The following is a 21,677-nucleotide window of genomic DNA, read 5'->3' as shown; positions in this document are numbered from 1 at the left end:
ACTGTGGAATGAACTGTCTCCTGCGGTATTTCCGGACTGATACGACCTTCAAACCTTCAAGAAAAGAGCGTACTCCCATTCTTAAAGGCCGGCAACGTACTTACAACCCCTTGCGGGTGTCCATGGGCGGCGGTAATCTCTTACCATCAGGTGATCCGTCTGTTCGTTTGCCTCCTATACCATAAAAAATGCGTCTTTCTAAGTTGTACTCAAAAGTGTTTGCCTACTTGAATAAAGAATATTTGGAGCGATATTAAAATTTTATAATTGTCAAAATCAAAATATGATATTGTTATAATACGACATTGACACGAATCGCAGTGCATTTCGCTTTTACCAATCAGAGCGAGGATTATTCCTGAAAAATCTCATTCCCCTGGCCATGGGCGTTTTTTTTAAGTTGTCCCCTACACTTTTTTTCTAATTTGGGATTTTTTATGTTATTTCTACTCAGAATCACAAGCTCTTTCTATCCTAATAGGAGAAAAAAAAGTGTCCTAAGGTTTTTATTTCCATTCCGTCACCATTTTTCATAGACTTATATGTATGGCGGTCGCGGAATGGAAAGATCGAAAAATGTATGGAAATTTTGGGACACTTTTTTTCTCCTATTAGAAGAGCTCGTGATCCTGAGTAGAAATAACATAAAAAATCCCAAATTTGGAAAAAAAGTGTTTTGATGACTGACGTGTAACCCGTGCCAACGTTCCATCTACAACTGCTGAGCGGAATCTCCTGGGAATTTGCGAATATGTAGAGCCAGGGGAATGATATTGTTGAGGAATGACCCACGAGCGATCGTGTTTTATCAATATAAAATCCAAAAAATAATTAAATCGCAATTTCGCTCATGACCCGTCTCAACAAAAAATATTAGTCATCAGTAGAGCACCAGTTTCGCAACTACGACAATTCTCAAATCATTAAATACGAAACAAATGATAAGATAAGATAAGATAGGTATCTGGTAGGTACGAGTCAGTTTAAAGTTGATTCACGTTCCAATATTATCTGTTTTGGTTTTCCCATTCATGTTTTACGAGTGTTACGTCTCGTAAATTCTTATTTCGGCAAAGGATTGAACGAAAAATAATGCCAATACACACTTGGTAGCTTATTTTACCAAGTTAAATAAGCAATAGAAGGAAAGGGATAAGTTCGCCTTTGTACTAATGACGAATGTTATTTTTCCTGTTTTGTTCTGATTATTGTACAATAAAGTGTTTTACTACTACTAAAACCTGTTGTATCGTAATCGTGTTATATCGTGTCATGTCTGTAAAGGTGACATTCGGATGTCGACTGCAGCTGCATTAATGTTCGGCGTTGATGCAGCTATGTATCTTTCAAATTCCTTGATAAAATAAGTGATGGATTGAACATCATAATCACGACAGTAATGCAACGGCAAACGTCATTCATTATATTAAGCAAATTGACAGATACAGCACCCGCGTAGACCACAGTAGTCAAGCCGGGCACTGACGAACATGTGAAGCGAAAATTATTTAAAATTTTAATATGTTGGTGACCCGATTTAAATATAAGTAGGTATTTAATATGTTTGAGTCACAGGAGTTTTACAGTTAAGAATATATAAAGACAGCCTTTATGAGCTCTAGAGGTGTAGATAAAAATATTACTGAGCAAGAATAACCTATGCACTCCTTTATTGCTTTTCCCTAGTGTGGGGGAAATGTTCCATTGACATTTTACATTAGAAACAACTTAGTTGCATCCAACTTTGTAGAAAGTGACGAAGTGTTACTGCCAAATAATTATTCTACATTCAAGTGTACCAAAACTACCAAATATCATGGTTTTTCGAATACTAAATTCGAGGTACAATGATTTAGGAAATAAAATTAATTGCTATGAGCGTAATATTGATTAAATGTATACCTATACAGGGTGGTTTTTCTTTTTGGGTCAGTGAGGGCAGCTACCAGATCCCATGCTGCTACGAGAAAACGGTCTTAGAAGACCTTCCCTCAATTTCAAATTAATGAGGATTGGCTTTTATAGATTTTGGAAAAAACATACAGGGTGCGAGAAAAAGGTCATTTTTGACAAACTTTTTTTTTTCTTCTGATCGATCCCATTCCTATTGAGGATCAAAAGCTTGTATGGAACCGAAAAAAAATTTCCGGCTAGAAAATAAAAGTTTTCATTTTCATACAAATTGTATGGGAAAAGTTTTCCTCGATTTGTGGCTTTTCTAGCCAGAATTTTTTTTTCGGTTCCATACAAGCTTTTGATCCTCAATAGGAATGGGTTAAATTGGCATCAAAATAAAAGTTTGTCAAAAATGACCTTTTTCTCGCACCCTGTATGTTTTTTCCATAATCTGTAAATGCCAATCTTCATTAATTTGAAATCGAGGGAAGGTCTTCTAAGACCGTTTTCTCGTAGCAGCACGGGATCTGGTAGCTGCCCTCACTGACCCAAAAAGAAAATCCACGCTGTATACATATTTTATCGTTAGTGAATGCTAAATAAACAGTCCCTAACTTTCACGACAATCTCCGATGGGTTTTGACATGAGATATAGCTACTAGTATACATGTGTAAAACAAGTAGGTATCAATCAAAGTTTGTTTCCTAGAGTCATTTCTATTTTAAGCATGTTCATAAGAAAACACGCAAAAAAGTTAATGCAGGAACTAATTACTATCAATGATTGATTTTTTTCGCCACTCTTCACTAGCGTAAATGCTATTCATTAAAAAACCAGGAAATCAGAGGGCAGGTAATAATGTTTAAAACGTTGATTTAGCACTAAAATAATTATATTTTTATCATCCCCTCTCGGTTGTTCATTAGCAGGCGAATTATGAATGGGTTTATTCGCATGATAAAATAAGTATTGTTTTTTCACCACACTTGTCATTATCACGCCAATAAGACCACCATATCCGTAACAGGTATACATCGCGATCTCTTGGACAGGTCTCCACGGAAGACCAGCGTCAAGATACCTAGAGGTAACTTGACACCAAGCTATGGGGAGACCTTTTCAGTGACGTTTATGCTTAGTATTAATAAAAGTGTAATAATAGATTTAAGCGAATTGTAAGTGTCCTGAATATTTATTTTCTTCTTTCTTGTTCTTCAGCCGGGAGTCCTTATCCCTAAAATACTAATATAATACGTAGGTATATGCAAAAATAACTGTATTCCTAGCATAATATATGTCTGTTACCTAGTCCGCCGATCCCATCACTGAGCGTAGGGCTCTATTGAGTGTTGGTACCCGTATCACATTTGTCCCCGGCTGTATGGCGGCAGTCCGGTGGGGCAGGGACATGGGTATATACCGTTAGTACCTACTATAATGGAAGGAAGAAAACGAACCTCGGAATCTTGTATTCAATGGTGTGGCTCTCTTTTCTGCCTCACCATTCACCACGCATATTAATAACCGCGTGGGTTATTGGAAAACTTATTTCAACGTTTACTATTACGGTACGAATTTATGGATTTTAGAATGTAACAAGAAAACAAATTGTATGAATTACAGATTATCGTATAATTTAAGTATACATATGACTCGATTAACCAGCAAAAATATCAGAAGCAGCAAATACAATACCAAAGAAGCGTTTTTAATTAAACGGTTGTTAATCATTATGCGTCGTGTAGAATTCCCGTTTGAATGACAATAATTTTGAACACGCTTTTATTAGGTCGACCTGTATGTAACTAACTTGTAATGGAATCTTGCAAGTTAAATTTGATCCACTTCTCGGTTTCCGATGGAGCTGAAATTTTGCATACACATGCGAGTCGGGTGACAATGCAATATTATGGTACCATTGAGCTGATCTGATGATGGAGACAGGAGGTGGCCATTATTAGGTCGACCTGTATGTAACTAACTTGTAATGGAATCTTGCAAGTTAAATTTGATCCACTTCCCGGTTTCCGATTGAGCTGAAATTTTGCATACACATGTAAGTCGGGTGACAATGCCATATTATGGTACCATCGAGCTGATCTGATGATGGAGACAGGAGGTGGCCATAGGAACTCTGTGATGAAACAACGCAAACTAATTGTGTTAGGGGTTTTTAGAATTGTCTCGATGAGTATTAGTTGTCTGTCGTAAGAAAAGTACAGTCAGCGTTAAAAGCGTGTACCAAAAATGAAATTTTTGCCAAAAACTTATTATTTCTCAATGATGAATTCAACAATCAAAACTAGATAAATATTACATTAAAGACAATTATTACCAGTTACTCTTCGGTAAAGAAAACATCGTTAACAAACCGGACTAGCCTAATCAGAGTAATGAGATATAATAAGTTTTGCTCTGGATTGCAAGGCCAAAAGGCAGTAGTTTTATTAAAGTTCGGTGCCTACGCCAATTCATACTATACTGGACTACGTTGAAAAAATGAGGCATTGAACTCCTTTTGGATTTTCTTTACAAATAAACGAGGGAAAGCAAATCCAATATTTCATCGCGATCGCGATCATCGATGAATCCAGAGCGAAGCGAACATTTTCTGAATAGAGCCCTATGCGTAACGAGTGCGCTACTGATAGTTGAACTCAATTTCTTCTAAAGAACTATATCAGGCTGAAAAGTTAGTAGGTACCTACACAGAGCATCCAATGCTATTTTAAAATTACAAATAGATCAATACATTTAAATTTTCAAACCTCTATTTTATCACTTCACCCCGAGTCCAAAAAGAGGGAATAATCTTCAGGTACAAAAAAAAAAGGTTTTTCGATAATGAGGACTAAAGGATTTCCCACGGTGTTTATTTTTATTTTTAGGATCTGCACTGCAATGCGGTCTCGTGGCAAGACGCATGCGCGTTGCGAAACGGTCGGCGCCCGCGCACACGAGGAAGCGCGGGACGAGCGGCCGGTACAATCCAAAAGCGGCAGCGGGAAACTGTACTCCCACTTCGCATTTTTGGCCCTGTGCTCATTTAGGATGCAAGCGGTAAATTGGAGAGATTAAAGGTTAGATTATTTTTCGTAAAAGAAAAAACTTTACGGTTACTTTTAGGATCTGACCTCTGAGGGTCTACCGCGAAAACCGAAATTCGCAAATTGCGGGGATTTTTCTCTTTTACTCCAATAAAGGCGTCATTGAGTGACAGAGAAAGATGCCCGCAATTTGCGAACTTCGATTTTCGCGGTTATAGCCCTGCACTGCCATGCTGCCGTCTCGCATTACAATACGGTCGGCGCCCGCGCACATAAACAAACGAGTGAGTGGTACCTAGGTACAATTAATAGGCGGCCGCGAGAGCTGGTGGTATAATTCCAAAGGTGTAGCAGGAAACTATGCCCCAGCCCCCACTCCTCATTTTGAAGCCTATCAAATTAAACTTATATGAAATGAACATGAAGTAAGTAATAAAAAAAATAGTTTGTATGAAATCGATTGCCATTTGACCTTCTATTATCATCATTCTTACGATATTTTCCTTCACGTATATTGTGTAATTGATACATTAGCAAATGGGAATCGTACCTACATACTCGTACACACCGTCGCCCTAAAAAAATTCTGCTATAAAATATAAAGTTAGCACCAATATTACTGTCTCCTCCATATATTGTTTACGTCGAGATAAATCATGTATATCATACAGTTAGCACCTGTCTTAAAAGACTTATATTAATATCATACACGTAATTAGTTCGTATGAACTCTCATTGAAATGTAATTAAAAAATACGTCATTATCAATTTCAAAACGCTTTAAGCTGATAACTTGCACCAAGTCCTGTACGACCTTAAACATTGAAGTTAATCATCGTTTAATTGATTCACTTCACTATTAGGCGCCGTCTGTCATTTGCAAGTTTGTTAATCCAATTGATCGATCACAAATCTAAGGAATGCAATAGTATTACAATAATGTGAAATTTATTAATACTAGCCTCCTAAGGCCCAGCCATACAAACGAAAAATCCAAAATTTGAACCTATAGCATAGGAAATAGAGTTGATTTTGCGTTTTTGGAAAATTGAACGAAACAAAGCAAAAGCGACTCTGTTCCAATTGAATAGGATTTCATTTTCATCGAACTGAAGAGGTACTATATGTAGTACCTTGGGCCTTAGGAGGCTAGCGGTATTTCCAGTCAAAATGGGAGAGAAATAAAATAAAAATATAGCTTTGTAATGAAAACGAAAGGTTTGGGTTTAGGTGATCGAGAAATGTGTAGGTATCTCGTTAAATAGCACCAACAGACGGAGGTCTCCAGAAGATTATTTATCTATTTTTAAACTTTAATGCACCTAAAAAAGAGTACAACAGGGGGACTTAATGCCGCTATAGGCATTCAAATAAACTAGCGGATACCCTATATAAATTTGTGAACAATCATAACCACTTGAAAGCCAGTCTACATCTTACGGCGCACCAAGGTGCAAGACGCGGGGTAGGTATACCTACGCTATTGCCAAAATAAAACGGAGTTGGTCGGGATACGTGAATATGTTAACGGATGCTTATCTCATCCACATGGAACCCAGTCATTAGTAAGTAAGCGCAAACGAATACGGTTGAAAAACCAAACATCGTGAGTGTCGTGTGTCGACCGAGTCACATAACTATAATATTTAGTGTGCAAAACGTTCAAGTTGATAAAGAAGATCAAGTGCGGATAGTTTGGAAAATTGTGGCAGCCAGAAGATGTCGATTGTGGATTGTCAACTTTAGCCAGTCTTCTCCGAGACCACGGGGACAATGCCGTCTACTCTTCGAAACGTGATAAAAGGTTGAAATATTGAAGAATGGAAACCCGAACCGCCTAATGGGCGCGGACATCCATATATATGTCTCTCATCAGAACAATCTCAGCGTGTCTCGCCTTAACAAATTGATTGCTAATAAGTAGTAGAATCTGCTCTCGTGAGCACTCACGTGCGACTCCTGCGCAACCATAGACTACCACCAACAGACTCTGTTTTAATAAAGCATATACAATTTACCAAGACCGCGGGATATCGATCCAGAGGCCGTGAGTTCAAGTCTCACCCAAGACAGTAATTTTTCCGCTCTTAAATTTATCGCATGGCTATCTCGCTGGTCCAGCGCTGGGCCATCGTGTAGAAGAACCATAATATATCCATCGCATGGCCATCTCGCTGGTCCAGCGCTGAGCAATCGTAGCGATGGGCGAGTCGAGTTATCTGATTCGAATAATTCGAATCAGCCTACAGATGAGTTAATTCGAATCAAGACTATGGGCAATTCGAATCAACTCGACCACTAGCTAGAACCGCCGCCGAGCCGAGTCAACGCTATCACACTGCTACTAAGGCCATTCAAAAATAAACCTTAATACTGTAGCCCGAAGGCTCTTTTTACAACAACTGCCGCTCGATTCGCCGTCTCAACTCGAGTTGGTACTATGACCATTCAAAAATAAACCTTAATTCCGTGACCCGAAGGTTCATTTTACAACAACTGCCGCTTGATTCGCCATTCCAAGTATCCCAACTCGAGTTCACTGCTAGTATGGCCATTCAAAAATAAACCTTAATTCCGTGCCATGAAGGTTCTTTTTACAACAACTGCCGCGTAACTCGCCGTCTCAACTCGCTCCGCGCCTGTGCCTGTGACCTTGTCGCGAACCACGCGAATCGTCGAGTCGAGTCAACTCGATTTTGAATTCGAATCAGCGGCCGAATCAATTCGAATGATTCGAATTGAAAAAAAGTGGACTCGTCACATCGCTAAGCAATCGTGTAGAGGAGCCATGACAATTAGTGAAGTGGTCTGTGTACGCAAGTTTTGCAATAACTCGTGCGCTGCGCGGGACACGCGACCTCGTGGCCCTACACACGTGGCGACACCATTTTATAATATATAGTAGTAGTACCTATTAGCGATACTGTTAGTAGCGATGCCCGAATCGGGGATTTAAGGTGACTATTAAATAGATACTACTACTACTAGATAGCGTCGGAATCGTCTAAAAACAATGATTTATAACTCAAGATAGGTTATAGGCGTTCCAAAATTGAAGCGCTTACCTTGTGACAAATTGGACAAGTTGCCTTTAGTCGCGGCTGGACAAGCGAGAAATGTGCACGTGCTAACGAGCTCCCGTACACCGAAAGAGAAAGAGACGACCTTATGTTTAACAACGAGTGTGACAAAGATGGATGGAATGAGAAAATTAATCAAAAATAACAGATTTCTTCGTAGGCACAGAAATAAATATGGAAGTATTTTTTGTGCTCCTCAAGTGTGAGTATAACCTATCTATGGTTATATAATATCATTGTCTAAAAAAAACGTAAATGGAAGTGTAGAAGGGCACTTTAAACTTTCATTTCAAAGAGACAGATATCCTATAGAGATTAGATTTTTCTTATTTATTACTTACATGATATATTAATAAACTTTTAGAAGTCTTGATTCTAAATATAACTCTACTTACTTATTTACTTTGCAAAAAAGAGGGTTTGTATTGAATTTTATTACTTTATTTTTATATAGAGGTATAAAAAGGAAAATCGCATAAATTACTAAGTTATCGCAGTATTTTTCAACAGTTTATGTAATGTTTACGTTTCGATTAAATTCTTCTCTTGTTTGGCGTTATGTTGCATGCCGAGTTCATTAAGATTGACGTCTGCAATGTTTATACCAATCGCTTAAAGATGATTCGCTTCAAGGAAACCAGTAGAAAAGGGCGGAGTAGTTACTACAGGGCCTGGGGCCTAGAGCGCCAAAGACTACAAATCCGCCACGTCTAAAACTTCTGGAAAAGTTCGGATGTCACCTGCACCTGCATTACTTTTGCGCCGTCATTGTAAGTCCCTGTATCTGGTGACGTAATGAACGACACAATCTCGGCAGTAATGCGGCGGCGAATGTCACTCATGTTATGAAGGAATTTGACGGATACAGCAGCGGCAACAATGATGCCACAACAGTAAATAAGTACCTAATGAAGCTACAATTGACATTTGAACGTCACCTTAACATTAGCACGCAAATTGTGTATCTATTAGTGATGGGTAGGACATCAATTTAAAATGAGTTTGTATGAGTACCTCATTTTCTAAAATGAGGTGTTACAATGTCTTACTTCAAATGAGGTGAGGTACTAGCATATTTTCAGCATCGACTATTCCATTAATTCCAACGGCGACATTTTTTTTATGTATATACATATTTATGTATTCATCACTTCCTTTACATCTACATACATATTTATTTTACCTAGTAAATTACACTTACTTTTTATTTAATAAACTTGAAACTTATTGAAATGATCATATATTGTTATACGCTACAGTATTATATTTCAATAATATTTTAGTCACTAAAGGATTACTGTTTCTAAGAAAGCTTCGTAAATGCCTGTCTGAGAGTGCGTGCCGCGAACCAAGTTCGTCATGTGGCGTCCTGTCACACTTACCTACGAATTTACAAGTGCGACAGAGAAGCAACACATCGAACTTCCTTTTATATGCGGATTAGACTCTCGCGCGAGCCACGAGACGAGCCGCGAGCCGCGCCACGAGACGCGAGTGTAAGCGGTGGGCTCGCGGCTCGTCTCGTGGCTCGCAAGCTCGTCGAGCTAATATAATTTAAACACTAACGGCACGGCATAAGGTTTATAACCGAATGACAAGCCGAACGCGAGTGTAAGCGGTGGACTCGCGTCTCGTGGCGCGGCTCGCGGCTCGTCTCGTGGCTCGCGCGAGAGTCTAATCCGCGTATTAGTGACTGATTTCTCGCGCCATTTTGACAAGTAAGTTAGGATCAAAAAGGCGTAAGACGTATGAAAGCTTGCAGCGCTTACGCTTGTTGTCTTTCGTGTTTAATTGTTAACGTATTTTCGGTGGTGACGCGAAGCGATATTCAAGTACGTCGCGTGTCTGTCTCACTCCCTCTTTGGGTATTTCTAATTCATTGTTTCATTTTGAAAGGATTTTTGAGGGGTTCATGTCACAGAGAGGCGGTGAGTGGTACAAACTCAACGCATTTCTCGGTGGACCTTTTGTCGTTGCAATAAGGTTTGTAGTTCGGCAGTTGACAGTGTGAACCATTACTCGTTTCTTCATTTGAGACATTTGAGTTTTGAGTGTCGGCGAGCAGGCGAGCACCTAGCGCCTCGCGCGATCCAGTGACTCTCTTGCGAGTTGTATGAGTTTTGAAGATCGCGAGACTCGCTAGTGAATTTTAACAAATAAGAGTTTTTTGAAATTTGAAGTGTGTGAATGATTTGTGTGATGGTGGGAAGAGGTGTTTGTGATGCGCGCGACTAAATGAGTAAAATGAATAGGAGTGAAGTAAGACATTTTTGCGGTGCGAAGTACTGCGACAAATTAACAAAATGAGTGGTACAAATGAGGTGCCTCACGAGTGAGCGACTCAACACTAGTATCTATCAGATTTTGACAGATACTTTTGGCGTATTACTTGCTTATTATCTAGACTTATTATCACTTATATTATATCTTATACCTTTAAACGAGCAATTCCTGTATATTTATATATAGATTTCGGGGTTCTCGGAAACGGCTCTAACGATTTCGATAAAATTTGCTATTAAGGGGGTTTTCGGGGGCGAAAAATCGATCTAGCTAGCGCATTTTTGAGATTTATGTTTTCCGAGCAAAGCTCTCTCGCATATGTTTACTTATTACCGTTGGAGATGAATTCTGTGTTAATGTTGGGAATAGCAGGCAAGAATTCACGGAAGCAACGCGAGGCGCCGCAACTCTTATTATGGCGACGCGGTTGAACCATTTAACAACAATGCGATTTCAATTGTTTAATAACATCTTATAAACTTAGGGCCCCGTGGGTTTAGGTTCTTCTGTCACTCTCACTGAGCGTAAGCGTGAGCGAGACGGCTGTGCGTGCCCGAGATCGCGGATATCATGTTTTAAATTTTAGTTTTTAGTACGTTTTAACAAAAAAAAGTTCGCATCAGTCGCAATCGATGAGGTCTATCAGAAATAAAATTGCGCATTTTTAGAAGCAATTATCATATTTTTAGCTTTTGGGCAAAAATTGTTGCAAGTTTTCAAGGTGCGTTTTAGATCGTTCGTGATTTTTTTATAAAATATTGAAAAGTATTTTAGGTAGGTAAATGTATTGTCGTGGCAGATGGGACAAAAAGTCATGTCATAATTTCCATAAATTAAAGTTATACTTGGTCAACCAGATCTTGACAGTAGAAAAAGGCGGCAAATTTGAAAAATGTAGGCGAGGAAGGGTTATCTTCCTATAGAAAATTTGAATTTCGCGCCCTTTTTACTGACAAGATTTGGTTGACCAGCTATATAAATATTCTGACTTGGCTAAATAGGCCTAAGCCCGTACCATGAGTCACTGACAGTGGCAAAACTGACATTTACGCTATCGAGAACGTAATTTACTTTCTATACCTACATCTCGTTTGCACTAATATGCGAGTACGAGCGAGATGTATAGAAAGTAAATTACGTTTTCGACGGCATTTATGTCAGTGACAAAATGATGGTAGCCGTACTAGTTACGCCAGTAATGTGATACTCAAAAACTTGTTCATCATTTCTTTAAATAAAATAACTAAGTATCCCACCCACCGAGGCAACCAGACTTATTTTATTATTCAAACAACCTCTACCTTATGTTTTTAATGCCTATACATTTTTTTTATAAAACCGGCCTACTAATGTTTTACTGATAGTGATAGTTTGAAAAGAGAAAGAGTCGTGGAATGTATTGGGCCCCATACAATCCATGACTCTTCTCTTTCCGCACAATTTGATAATTGCGGTTTTCGCGGTAGTGGTAGGGTTTCTAGCTTGTATCGTATTATCATTAGGCGCCCTGGCCAAGATGACAATCTTTGGTAGAAAACGGTAGGTAGAAAATTAAATCATTATTTAATTTTACATACATACATACATTTATGGAAATAGTCACGTGACTTTTCGTAGTATCTGTCAGCCCATACATTTTCTCTTTCCGTTTGGCGTTTGTGGATCTATGATTGTCATTTTGCTATAAAATCCCATTTTAGTGAAACTGCATAAATATGTAAATTTTTTGAGGAATTTAGGCATATATCACTAATTTCCACACTTTAAATCAGTCGATCGGCTTATATCTATGTATAATTATAAAAAACGTGGATCTATTAATTCTATTTTAATAAGTGAATTAATTTCCCATAGAAACACCACTGGTTGCCTAACAGTCACACGTGAACCGGAACGTGGCATATTAAACTTACATAATAATAATAGCATTTATGTTAACGGATTGCTCGTCTAGCCAGAGACTAGTAAATATTCAAGACGAACAACCTCCATACAACACCGCGTTCCTCGCGTACGTTTTATTTTTTAGGGTTCCGTACCCAAAGGGTAAAAACGGGACCCTATTACTAAGACTCCGCTGTCCGTCCGTCCGTCCGTCCGTCCGTTCGTCCGTCCGTCCGTCCGTCTGTCACTAGGCTGTATCTCATGAACCGTGATAGCTAGACAGTTGAAATTTTCACAGATGATGTATTTCTGTTGCCGCTATAACAACAAATACTAAAAACAGAATAAAATAAAGATTTAAGTGGGGCTCCCATACAACAAACGTGATTTTTGACCGAAGTTAAGCAACGTCGGGCGGGGTCAGTACTTGGATGGGTGACCGTTTTTTTGCTTGTTTTTTTTTGCTTGTTTTGCTCTATTTTTTGTTGATGGTGCGGAACCCTCCGTGCGCGAGTCCGACTCGCACTTGGCCGGTTTTTTTATTTTGCCTTTAAACGTATAAAATATGTCACGTAAAATTCTACTTTCCTAACCACTGTCATATGTATAAAATTATAATTAACTAGCGACCCGCCCCGGCTTTGCACGGGTTAACAAATTATACATAAACCTTCCTCTTGAATCACTCTATCTATTAAAAAAACCGCATCAAAATCCGTTGCGTAGTTTTAAAGATCTAAGCATACATACAGACAGATAGACATCGGGAAGCGACTTTGTTTTATACTATGTAGTGAAGCATTCAATAATAATTTGAGCCTATATACGTCCCACTGCTGGGCACAGGCCTCCTCTCATGCAGTGAAGCATTTGAGACATATTATTCTTATTAACTGGCGCCATATTTTAAATTGTGAAACCTTCTCTAAAGGCCCAAAATGCTTTATTTACGCATTACATCTACTTTTGTACCTATAACTATCATTAGTAAATTATAAATATCATTATACTGGCAGTTTTCAAATAACTAACGTGTAAAAATTATGTTTAATGTTAGGTATCTCTTATCTACAACTTTGTCGATTCTCGTGGCGTCGTATGAGTTGTCATTCTTCTTTATTTAATATACTCTGGTCTAGTCAATAATTAATATTGATTCTTACTAGGTTAATATTTCATTATACCTTTGCGTAACAGGTTGGTACATAATTAGAGAATTATCCAAAGACATAAATTATTGTGTTTACAGTGAATATTGGCAACGAAACAGTGACTAAGGCTCTGATGTTTTTATCACGCCTTAAACAGCGTCTCAGGTCGGTTTTTCCATGTATAGGTTTTCCGATGGACATAATTTAATATTTGAAGAGTTTATGGGAAAAGCTATGACGTTCCATTTTACCACATTAAGGGATAATTGCCTAGTAGCTACATAATGTACTATAAAATTGAAGTAGGTTATGTGGGAAAGAATTTAAAATTAACATGACGTATTTAAAAGAAAGTAAATTAATATTTCGTTCATGTTATTAACCTGATTACTAAAATAGACTAATTATTTTTAGTTTAATTCCTTAATTCTTTAGCGCTATAACTGAGAAATTTTTGGTAATCTTTATTGTGTCAGCCTACGATACAGGCCTAGCCTAGTGTAGGGGTCACAGGTAATTTTTGTGTTCGATGTATTGTGCAGTGTCAGTAATCATGTATATAAATATAACAAGTCATATTCAGTTGTAAACCGGCGATAAGCACTGTTTATAAATAAAACATTTTTGATTTTTTTATTTTTTTTTTATTTATAGCAAAAACACGGCAAATAGATGAATGAAAATGTGGTACATACTTAGATTGTACATACAGATGAAAAAATACTTTAAAGTAAGGCCATTTATAAAAATATTTTAAAAAAACGGGCTCGAAAATAATCGTGTTTCACAGACCAGAACTTCTGCTTTGTTGTGAAAATTTGTCTTCCTGAAGGAAATGAGCATAAAGTGGTAATCCCCTTTGAGTGAAATTAAATTCCTATAAACCCACGAAATTCCGTCTTTCCGCCCACGGGATATCCAAAATAATGTTCTTAAAAGTAATTTCAGGTAGGTAATTAAGAGTTTCTGGGTCAACCTTTGTGGGATTGTTTAAGGCTTTTATTACAAGGCAATCCGTTATTAACTCATAAATAACCTTATAGTCGATTTATATTAAAGAGATGAAAAACTAAACAACTACTTACATGTTCTAATAGCGTTATAGGTAATTATATTTTTTCAGCACGAAACTGTGAAAACACTAAAATGGAATAAGACTTCAAAAGAGGCCCCCATTTAAAGCTAAGGTTTTAAGAGGATCAAAGCAAAAAAGAGCTACCTACATTTTAGGTCAGGTGTACCTTTTTGGGTAAATCCGAATACTTGTCTTCAAAATGTCAGCTAATTCCAAAACTCAGCCAAAATGTCGTCATGTTAAAGTCTATTTTCGGAATTACCCGACAATTTCATGCATTCAGATTTACCCGAATGTTACGTACGTTTCGAGAAGTATTTTGTATGGTACATGAATATTTGTTGTATATTACATATACAATCGCCGTGCCGGCGCCAGACGAGCATCACATTAGGATCTTCTTTCCCAGAGTGTTGTATTTCGATAGAAATATAATAAAGTGATGACTGCAATAGCTCATGCCTATTTAGAGAACACACGCAGTGTGGTAGGTAGGTATTTAGTATTTAATTTTACCTATATAATACCTCTCGCATCGAATGATGGTCCCTATGACAGTGTGGCTACCACCAGTTTGGCACTGACATAAACGCCATCGAGAACGTAATTTACTTTCTATGCATCTCGCTTGTACTCGCATATTAGTGAGAGCGAGATGTATAGAAAGTAAATTACGTTCTCGATAGCGTATATGTCAGTTTTGACACTGTCAGTGACTCATGGTACGGGCTCAGTTAATTTTTATATGGAGTTTGCTGTCACGTAAAATGTTTGTAGACATTTTTTGGAAAGTTAGCATATTAATTTATTTAGAAATGTAACATTTAGGTAATAATAATACGGTAAATAGTTATTTGTACAACAAGAGATCAAAGTTTGATATTTCTTCGAGTGCTTATTTTGAGTCCCGTGCAAGCGAAAGATTCTATACTACTCGCTACGCTCGTGAATCTAATTTAGAATCTTGAGCTTAGTAAGGGACTCAAAAGCGCAAAAGATGTAAATAACTTTGATCTCGTGTAGTTCACAAAACTTTTCACCTCAGCAGTGAGAACATATTAGAGAACCCGAAAAATGTATTCCTTCTTCATCATCTTACCTGTATTCACTCATGTTTTCTTAAGATATACCAACAATTAAGTTTTCACCTCAGCAGCTCGAACAAGGGTACTTTGCTACTTAAAAACAGTGAGCAAAATCGCATTTTGCTCATTTTGTCTCACTCAGTGAGCAAAATGCGATTTTTCTCACTGTTTTTAAGTAGCAAAGTACCCTTGTTCGAGCTTCTGAGGTGAAAAATATATTTCTTTAATTATTTTGAATTTATATGAAGGAACTGTCATATGGGCCAACATTCGTACCTAGTACGAAACGAGCATGCTTTGCAAGAATAAGGTTTTTGCTTGATGGTAGAGGTGGCTAATATAACTGCTAAATCTATAATCACACTAACTTAAGACTCACCCAGACGATTAAATGCGGTGCAGAATTTACACCACTAACTAGATGCTGAAAGAAAATTTAAAAATGCAATATCTACGTACAGGAAATGTTTTTGTAAGAAGTGTTAAATGATTATTATTATATTTATTTACTAATGCAAGCAGTGTTGGTAACTTTTGAACAAGAATAATTTCGAAACGTTTCGTTTTAAATTACGTCTATTACAAAGTTCACTAATCAGAATAATTTCTAAATCGCTGCGATTCAGTAACACGCAGGTGTATTAAAAGTATCAAATAATATTTTTACAAAACGACTTAATACAATCTCCTTCACTTTGTTCTCTTTAAATTGGTGCATAGTTATCTTAGACGGACTCTACATGTATTTCAGTTTATTACATACTCGTACTAGCGACCGGTGTTGGCCGAAACGAAACGTTAATGCAATTGAAAATTATTGACCATTAACCATTATAAATCGAGTTGTGAAGTGTAACCGTCCGTTACGGTTTACGGTTCAATTTGTACTGGTTAATCGTCAATTGCAATTAACGTTCGGCCAACACTGCTAGCGACCCGCCCCGGCTTCGCACGGGTTAACGAATTGCACATAAACATTCCTAAACTGTTTATACGACAACAGTTTCACTCACTTGAATTTTTAGTCGCTATTGGCGACATGTTTCGGGCCCTTCGGGGGTCCATCTTCTGGCTCGAGTGCTCGCGGCGACTGCAACTCGTGCACTGATCGCGCCGCCAGTTGCACGAGTTGCAGTCGCCGCGAGCACTCGAGCCAGAAGATGGACCCCCGAAGGGCCCGAAACATGTCGCCAATAGCGACTAAAAATTCAAATGAGTGAAACCGTTGTCGTATAAACAGTTTAAAATATGTCTCACGAAAGTTTAATATCGATGATAAACATTCCTCTTGAAACACTCGCATCTATTAAAAAAAAACTGTATCAAAATCCGTTGCGTAGTTTAAAGATCTAAGCATACAGGGACAGACAGACAGCGAGAAGCGACTTTGTTTTATACTATGTAGTGTAAAGTCATTTAATTATTAACCTAGTTAAAGGTACCTAATAACCTCAAAATCATTGGCAAACACGAGGCAAGTTTAGATTTACTGTAGAATCGTAGTAAAAGTGTGAAATATGACATTTTTGCTGGAAACGGACACCCCAGACAAGGCCGTGGGGTGTCTTGTATCTTGCTATGTGCCTACTATATTGCTTGTTTATACTACGTTTGTATTACTTACGTAATATTTTTTATTTAAATGAAGATAATTATGCAATTATTTCGCATGACTATTGACTATAATTAACGGTAGCTCAAAAAATATAATCATGGACGTAGTCTTATGTTTACTAGCCATTAAAATAAATTGCTACAATATTCAATAAAAAAATATTTGACACCTTTATGAGTCCGTTGTATTTATTTCAAATTTTAATTACTTACTTACCATACAAAACGCAAAAAATGACGATGCAACTATATAAATATTTTTTTCAAATTTCTTCAGTGCTACATCAGGGTAAATTGTGGGTCATATAGATACTGCTCGGATTTAGGCTACACCGGCATCATTGCTGCAGCATTCCAGCGCGACATTTCTTCTGCTGCAAATGTCAACAATCCGGGCAGCAACGTCGATTTAATACCTACCTTTACACAGCAATTTTCTGTTAACCTGTATAATAAAATCATTATATATGTGCACAATTTGTTAACTACTGGAAACAGAAGTTACAACTCGTGTCTAAAACTACAACCAAGTACTTTTCTCGACATTTTAATTGACTGACCGTACGTTGACCGACCACGCATTTGATCTATCCTTTATAAAACAACCTGTAGGTGCCTGTAGTTTACTCCATATTATTGACGCTTATTGTTCAACTTAGCATTGTTTAACACAATTTTAGTTCCCACTTTTATTATTTCGGGCTGCCCCAATAGTTAACATTTTCAAGGAATTTTTTTATAACTATAATTTGTTTATAAGACTTAAAATACTAAATATTTGCTTTTTAATAAGTCAAAAGTATATATTTTCAATGAGTGTGACGTCTAGGCAACTATTTTAAGTATTTTAACTAGATATCACCTTGTCAACAAACAAAACGTTAGAAAAATGTTTACCCGACTTTAAAAAACTTAAAAAGGTCCCCTTAAAAATACCGTACATACTTACCGTACGTACGTAGTCAACCTAGATAAAAACAAGAAAAATGTCAGTTCAGATAGCCGTCCGTCGTTCGTTTGACACTATTAAATGCAAAAATGAATTACCTATACGACGAAGGAGCAAAATTAGTAATTTTCTTATTTTGTAATAACTACAATATATTAACAATCTTGTTTCCTAAATAAACATAGGTACATGAGTGAAGCAGAAGTAGGAGAGGCTGGGTACGTTGTAACAGGGTACGGTTGAAACAGCTCGAAATTTGCTATATGGAGGGTTTCGGGGGCGAAAAATCGATCTAGTTAGGCCTTATCTCTGGGAAAACGTGCATTTTTGAGTAGCATAGCTTGGTCTCCCAGATATTTACATTTATTGTGCCTAAAAATTGTTAGCTTCTGGTCACAGATCGGGGTGGGACAACAGCCCCACCTTGCCCCACCGTGCGTACGCCTATGTCACTGGCTCAGTGACCCAAAAAGGATCTTCGCCTCTGACACAAGAGAGCGCCACTCTGCACTATTCTGCCACTTCACGCCAGTTGGGTATTCCGAGGGCAGACAGGTCTTTTTGGGCTTCATTACTCCAGCGGTATCTGGGACGCCCAGGCGGACGTTTGCCGCTTTCCTAAATAATAATATACATATAACACTCAAATTCAACTATGTAGAAATTATTCGAATTTTGAACAGTCCTTCAAATCGCTCTTTAAAGTTTAATGATAATTTAATTAAACAATGGATCTTGTTTTTCCGGTTATTATTCATGTGATTATAGTATTGTCGTTCAATATTTGATTTTATTTGACGTAGACCATCTGGCACCTCTTTTGTTTCGGTACCTACCTCAAAACGTTGAGAGTGCAAATAATTATTTAAGTCTGTATTCCATCCAGTATTTTTAAGCCATGCCACAGATTATATAATAGACTCCAAAAAATCTTTAAAAGAGACGCGACTACTCGTGAATAAAAAGACGTAATTCAAGCGTAGTCTCGTAATACTGTGACGAGTTCGTCTTACGAGTATAAGAGTCAAGTTCTTCCGAAGTACGAAATCATGTGAGACTGGTTACTTGGAAATCTTGGAATAAGACTCGCCTGCACTCAGAATTCTCGGCCAGTTCACGGCCAAGGTTGTTTTTTAAATGGAATAATAGTTACTCGTTTATTATGTACATATATCGTATGAGTGTCGAAATCTACCCGGCTCTTATTTATACAGTAGGTATGTCTGGCTCAGTCTAGAGCGGTTTCATGTGGACGTCTGGACGATTAAAAGCAAGGTTTATTAACAACAAATCTACCCAGTACCCACAGTAAAGTCAATAAAGGATGACTCACGGCCCGGGCCCGGGCCCGGGCCGGGCAACCGACACTTCGTTTTCTATGACAGGTGACCCGTGGTCACGTGACGCTTTCTATAGCAAACGAAGTGTTGGATGATTCGGGCCGGACCGGGGCCGTTCTAACGTGAGACATCCTTTAGTCTTATGCTGTGGGTGCTAGATGAGGATTTTTAATATAAGAGGTATATGATTTATTGTTTATAGACAACATCTAAAACTCAGAACAAATTCAATAATAAATTAAAAGTGGAAAAATTCACTGTCTTGGGTGGGACTTGAACCCACGACCACTGGATCACTAGTACAGTGCTCTTCCATCTGAGCTACCAAGACCGTACCCAATTCAGTGAATATTTCCATCATATATGAACGTCAAATAAAGCTACACCGGCTCCAACCCTACACCTCTGCCCCGAGAAGATTTAAATCCCCCCTCAATTGGAGGAGGGTATCCCAATATGGGACCCGCAACAAACTCGGCGGGACACATCTTTTCAAAAAAATTACATCTTATACGTTCACTGAATTGGGTACGGTCTTGGTAGCTCAGATGGAAGAGCACTGTACTAGTGATCCAGTGGTCGTGGGTTCAAGTCCCACCCAATACAGTGAATTTTTCCACTTTTAATTTATTTCGAAGCTTAATAGCATCGTTCGCAGACGTTTCTGCTTAATACAAAATTAAATTCAATAATATTTGTGACAAACATAAATGCCCCTTGACCACGAGGCTATAAGCTTCTAATATTAAAAGCGTGGGAAGGATCAGGCGTAATAAAAAGTATTTTTATTTATTTACTTTAACTTTTACTACATAATACCGAATCAAATGTTTGGTCTATTTTTATAGAAGACGTAACCTGAACTTCCTTGTTTATTTATTCATTATTAAGCATTGTAGGTATAAGAAGTCGTAATTATAAAAGTTTATTTTGGGAGCCCTATCATTTGCTTACAGTTAGGTAACGAAGTGGATGTCATTACAGTCGTGTTACATTACATAATATAAGTACCTATACAGTAGTTGTAGTTACTTATGTAGTATATAATATGTTACAGGATTCTTTACGCCTTAGTTTATCGAATTTAAACTGTTGTGAGACATACTAACATTGAATAATTTTACGGTTTAGACTCACTTGTTTTAAGTCACTCGCGCGACATGTTTCGGAGAGCCTAGGTCTCCTTTCTCAAGCACTAACAGTGCGAGCAGCGTTTACGACGGCCGTGTATCGCGACTATCGCGTACTGCGGCACGCCGGGTCGCACGCTGCGCGCGCGCCGAGAAAACCGGTTGGGGGAGGTCTTCCGCTCCGCTGTCATTGTAGGCGGGCATAGTGGTGTGTTTGGGCTTTGGTCACCTAACACTTGTAGCGAAGGAGACCTAGGCTCTCCGAAACATGTCGCGCGAGTGATTTAAAACCGTGAGTCTAAACCGTAAAATTATTCAGCCTTAGTTTATGTTACGCTGATAATGCATAAAAATAAACAATGCTTAAAAATGTATATATGCCGAAAATATAGCGTTATAGTTCTCACATTCATAGCAAATTTTTAGCCTCATATTCATAAAACTTAGCAAATCTTTGTTAAATTTTGTCCCTTTCTAACAAACACACATGTCAAAAGGACAAACAATTATCAAGGGCTTGTTAGACTAAACTTGACAAACGTTTATGAATAACGCCATTAGACTTTAACGAAAACACGAGAAATATTTTGTTACTTAAATGAAAAAAAAAAATATTATTTACATAAGTTACACAGCATAACAGTATACACCAAGTCACTGCGGAACTACATGTTTTAAATAAGTATGTAAAACAATATAACAAAAACCTACATTTCAAACTGTCGAACTATTAGTATTAATTCATTAAATTACACAAATAAATTACGATTAACAAAATAAAAACTCAAAGATATTAAAAACTAGATTAAATGTAATAAGTAGGTACTAAAAATAAAACGAATGCGCACCTAAATAAAATTTTCTCAAAAATACTTCGAAATGTATGCGTTAATGTCAAGAAATGAAGACATGAAGTTGCTCATTTATGGCTCCTTACATTACTTCTTGACCTAGGCCAAGAAGTAATGTAGGGAGATAGTATGAAATATAATTTATAATTTCTGTAGCAAAGGTGTCTGCTCAGTAGGTATGTAACGTATTTACCTATTTACACCGACATACACACAAATTAAGAACCATCTCGACAGACAAAACATGCCACAGACAGACACACAGATTACACGTATAGCTGTGCAGCACCC

At 37.7% G+C, this 21,677-nt stretch overlaps 1 protein-coding gene across 1 annotated transcript in view; it reads right to left on the bottom strand.

The window, feature by feature from the left end:
- Nucleotides 1-3,896: 3,896 nt before the first annotated feature.
- The window catches only part of LOC134656903 (uncharacterized), a 163,738-nt gene continuing 145,957 nt past the window's right edge, over nucleotides 3,897-21,677 (bottom strand). The window contains exon 2 of the mRNA XM_063512451.1: nucleotides 3,897-4,099. Coding sequence (XP_063368521.1) covers nucleotides 4,092-4,099 — 8 coding nt within the window. The 3' untranslated portion in view covers nucleotides 3,897-4,091. The remainder of the gene's footprint in view (nucleotides 4,100-21,677) is intronic.

This window comes from Cydia amplana, chromosome 19 (assembly GCF_948474715.1).
Source record: "Cydia amplana chromosome 19, ilCydAmpl1.1, whole genome shotgun sequence".
Classification (NCBI taxonomy): Eukaryota; Metazoa; Arthropoda; class Insecta; order Lepidoptera; family Tortricidae; genus Cydia; species Cydia amplana.
Note: the sequence above shows the minus strand (reverse complement) of the source record. Positions and strands in the feature narration are given on the sequence as shown.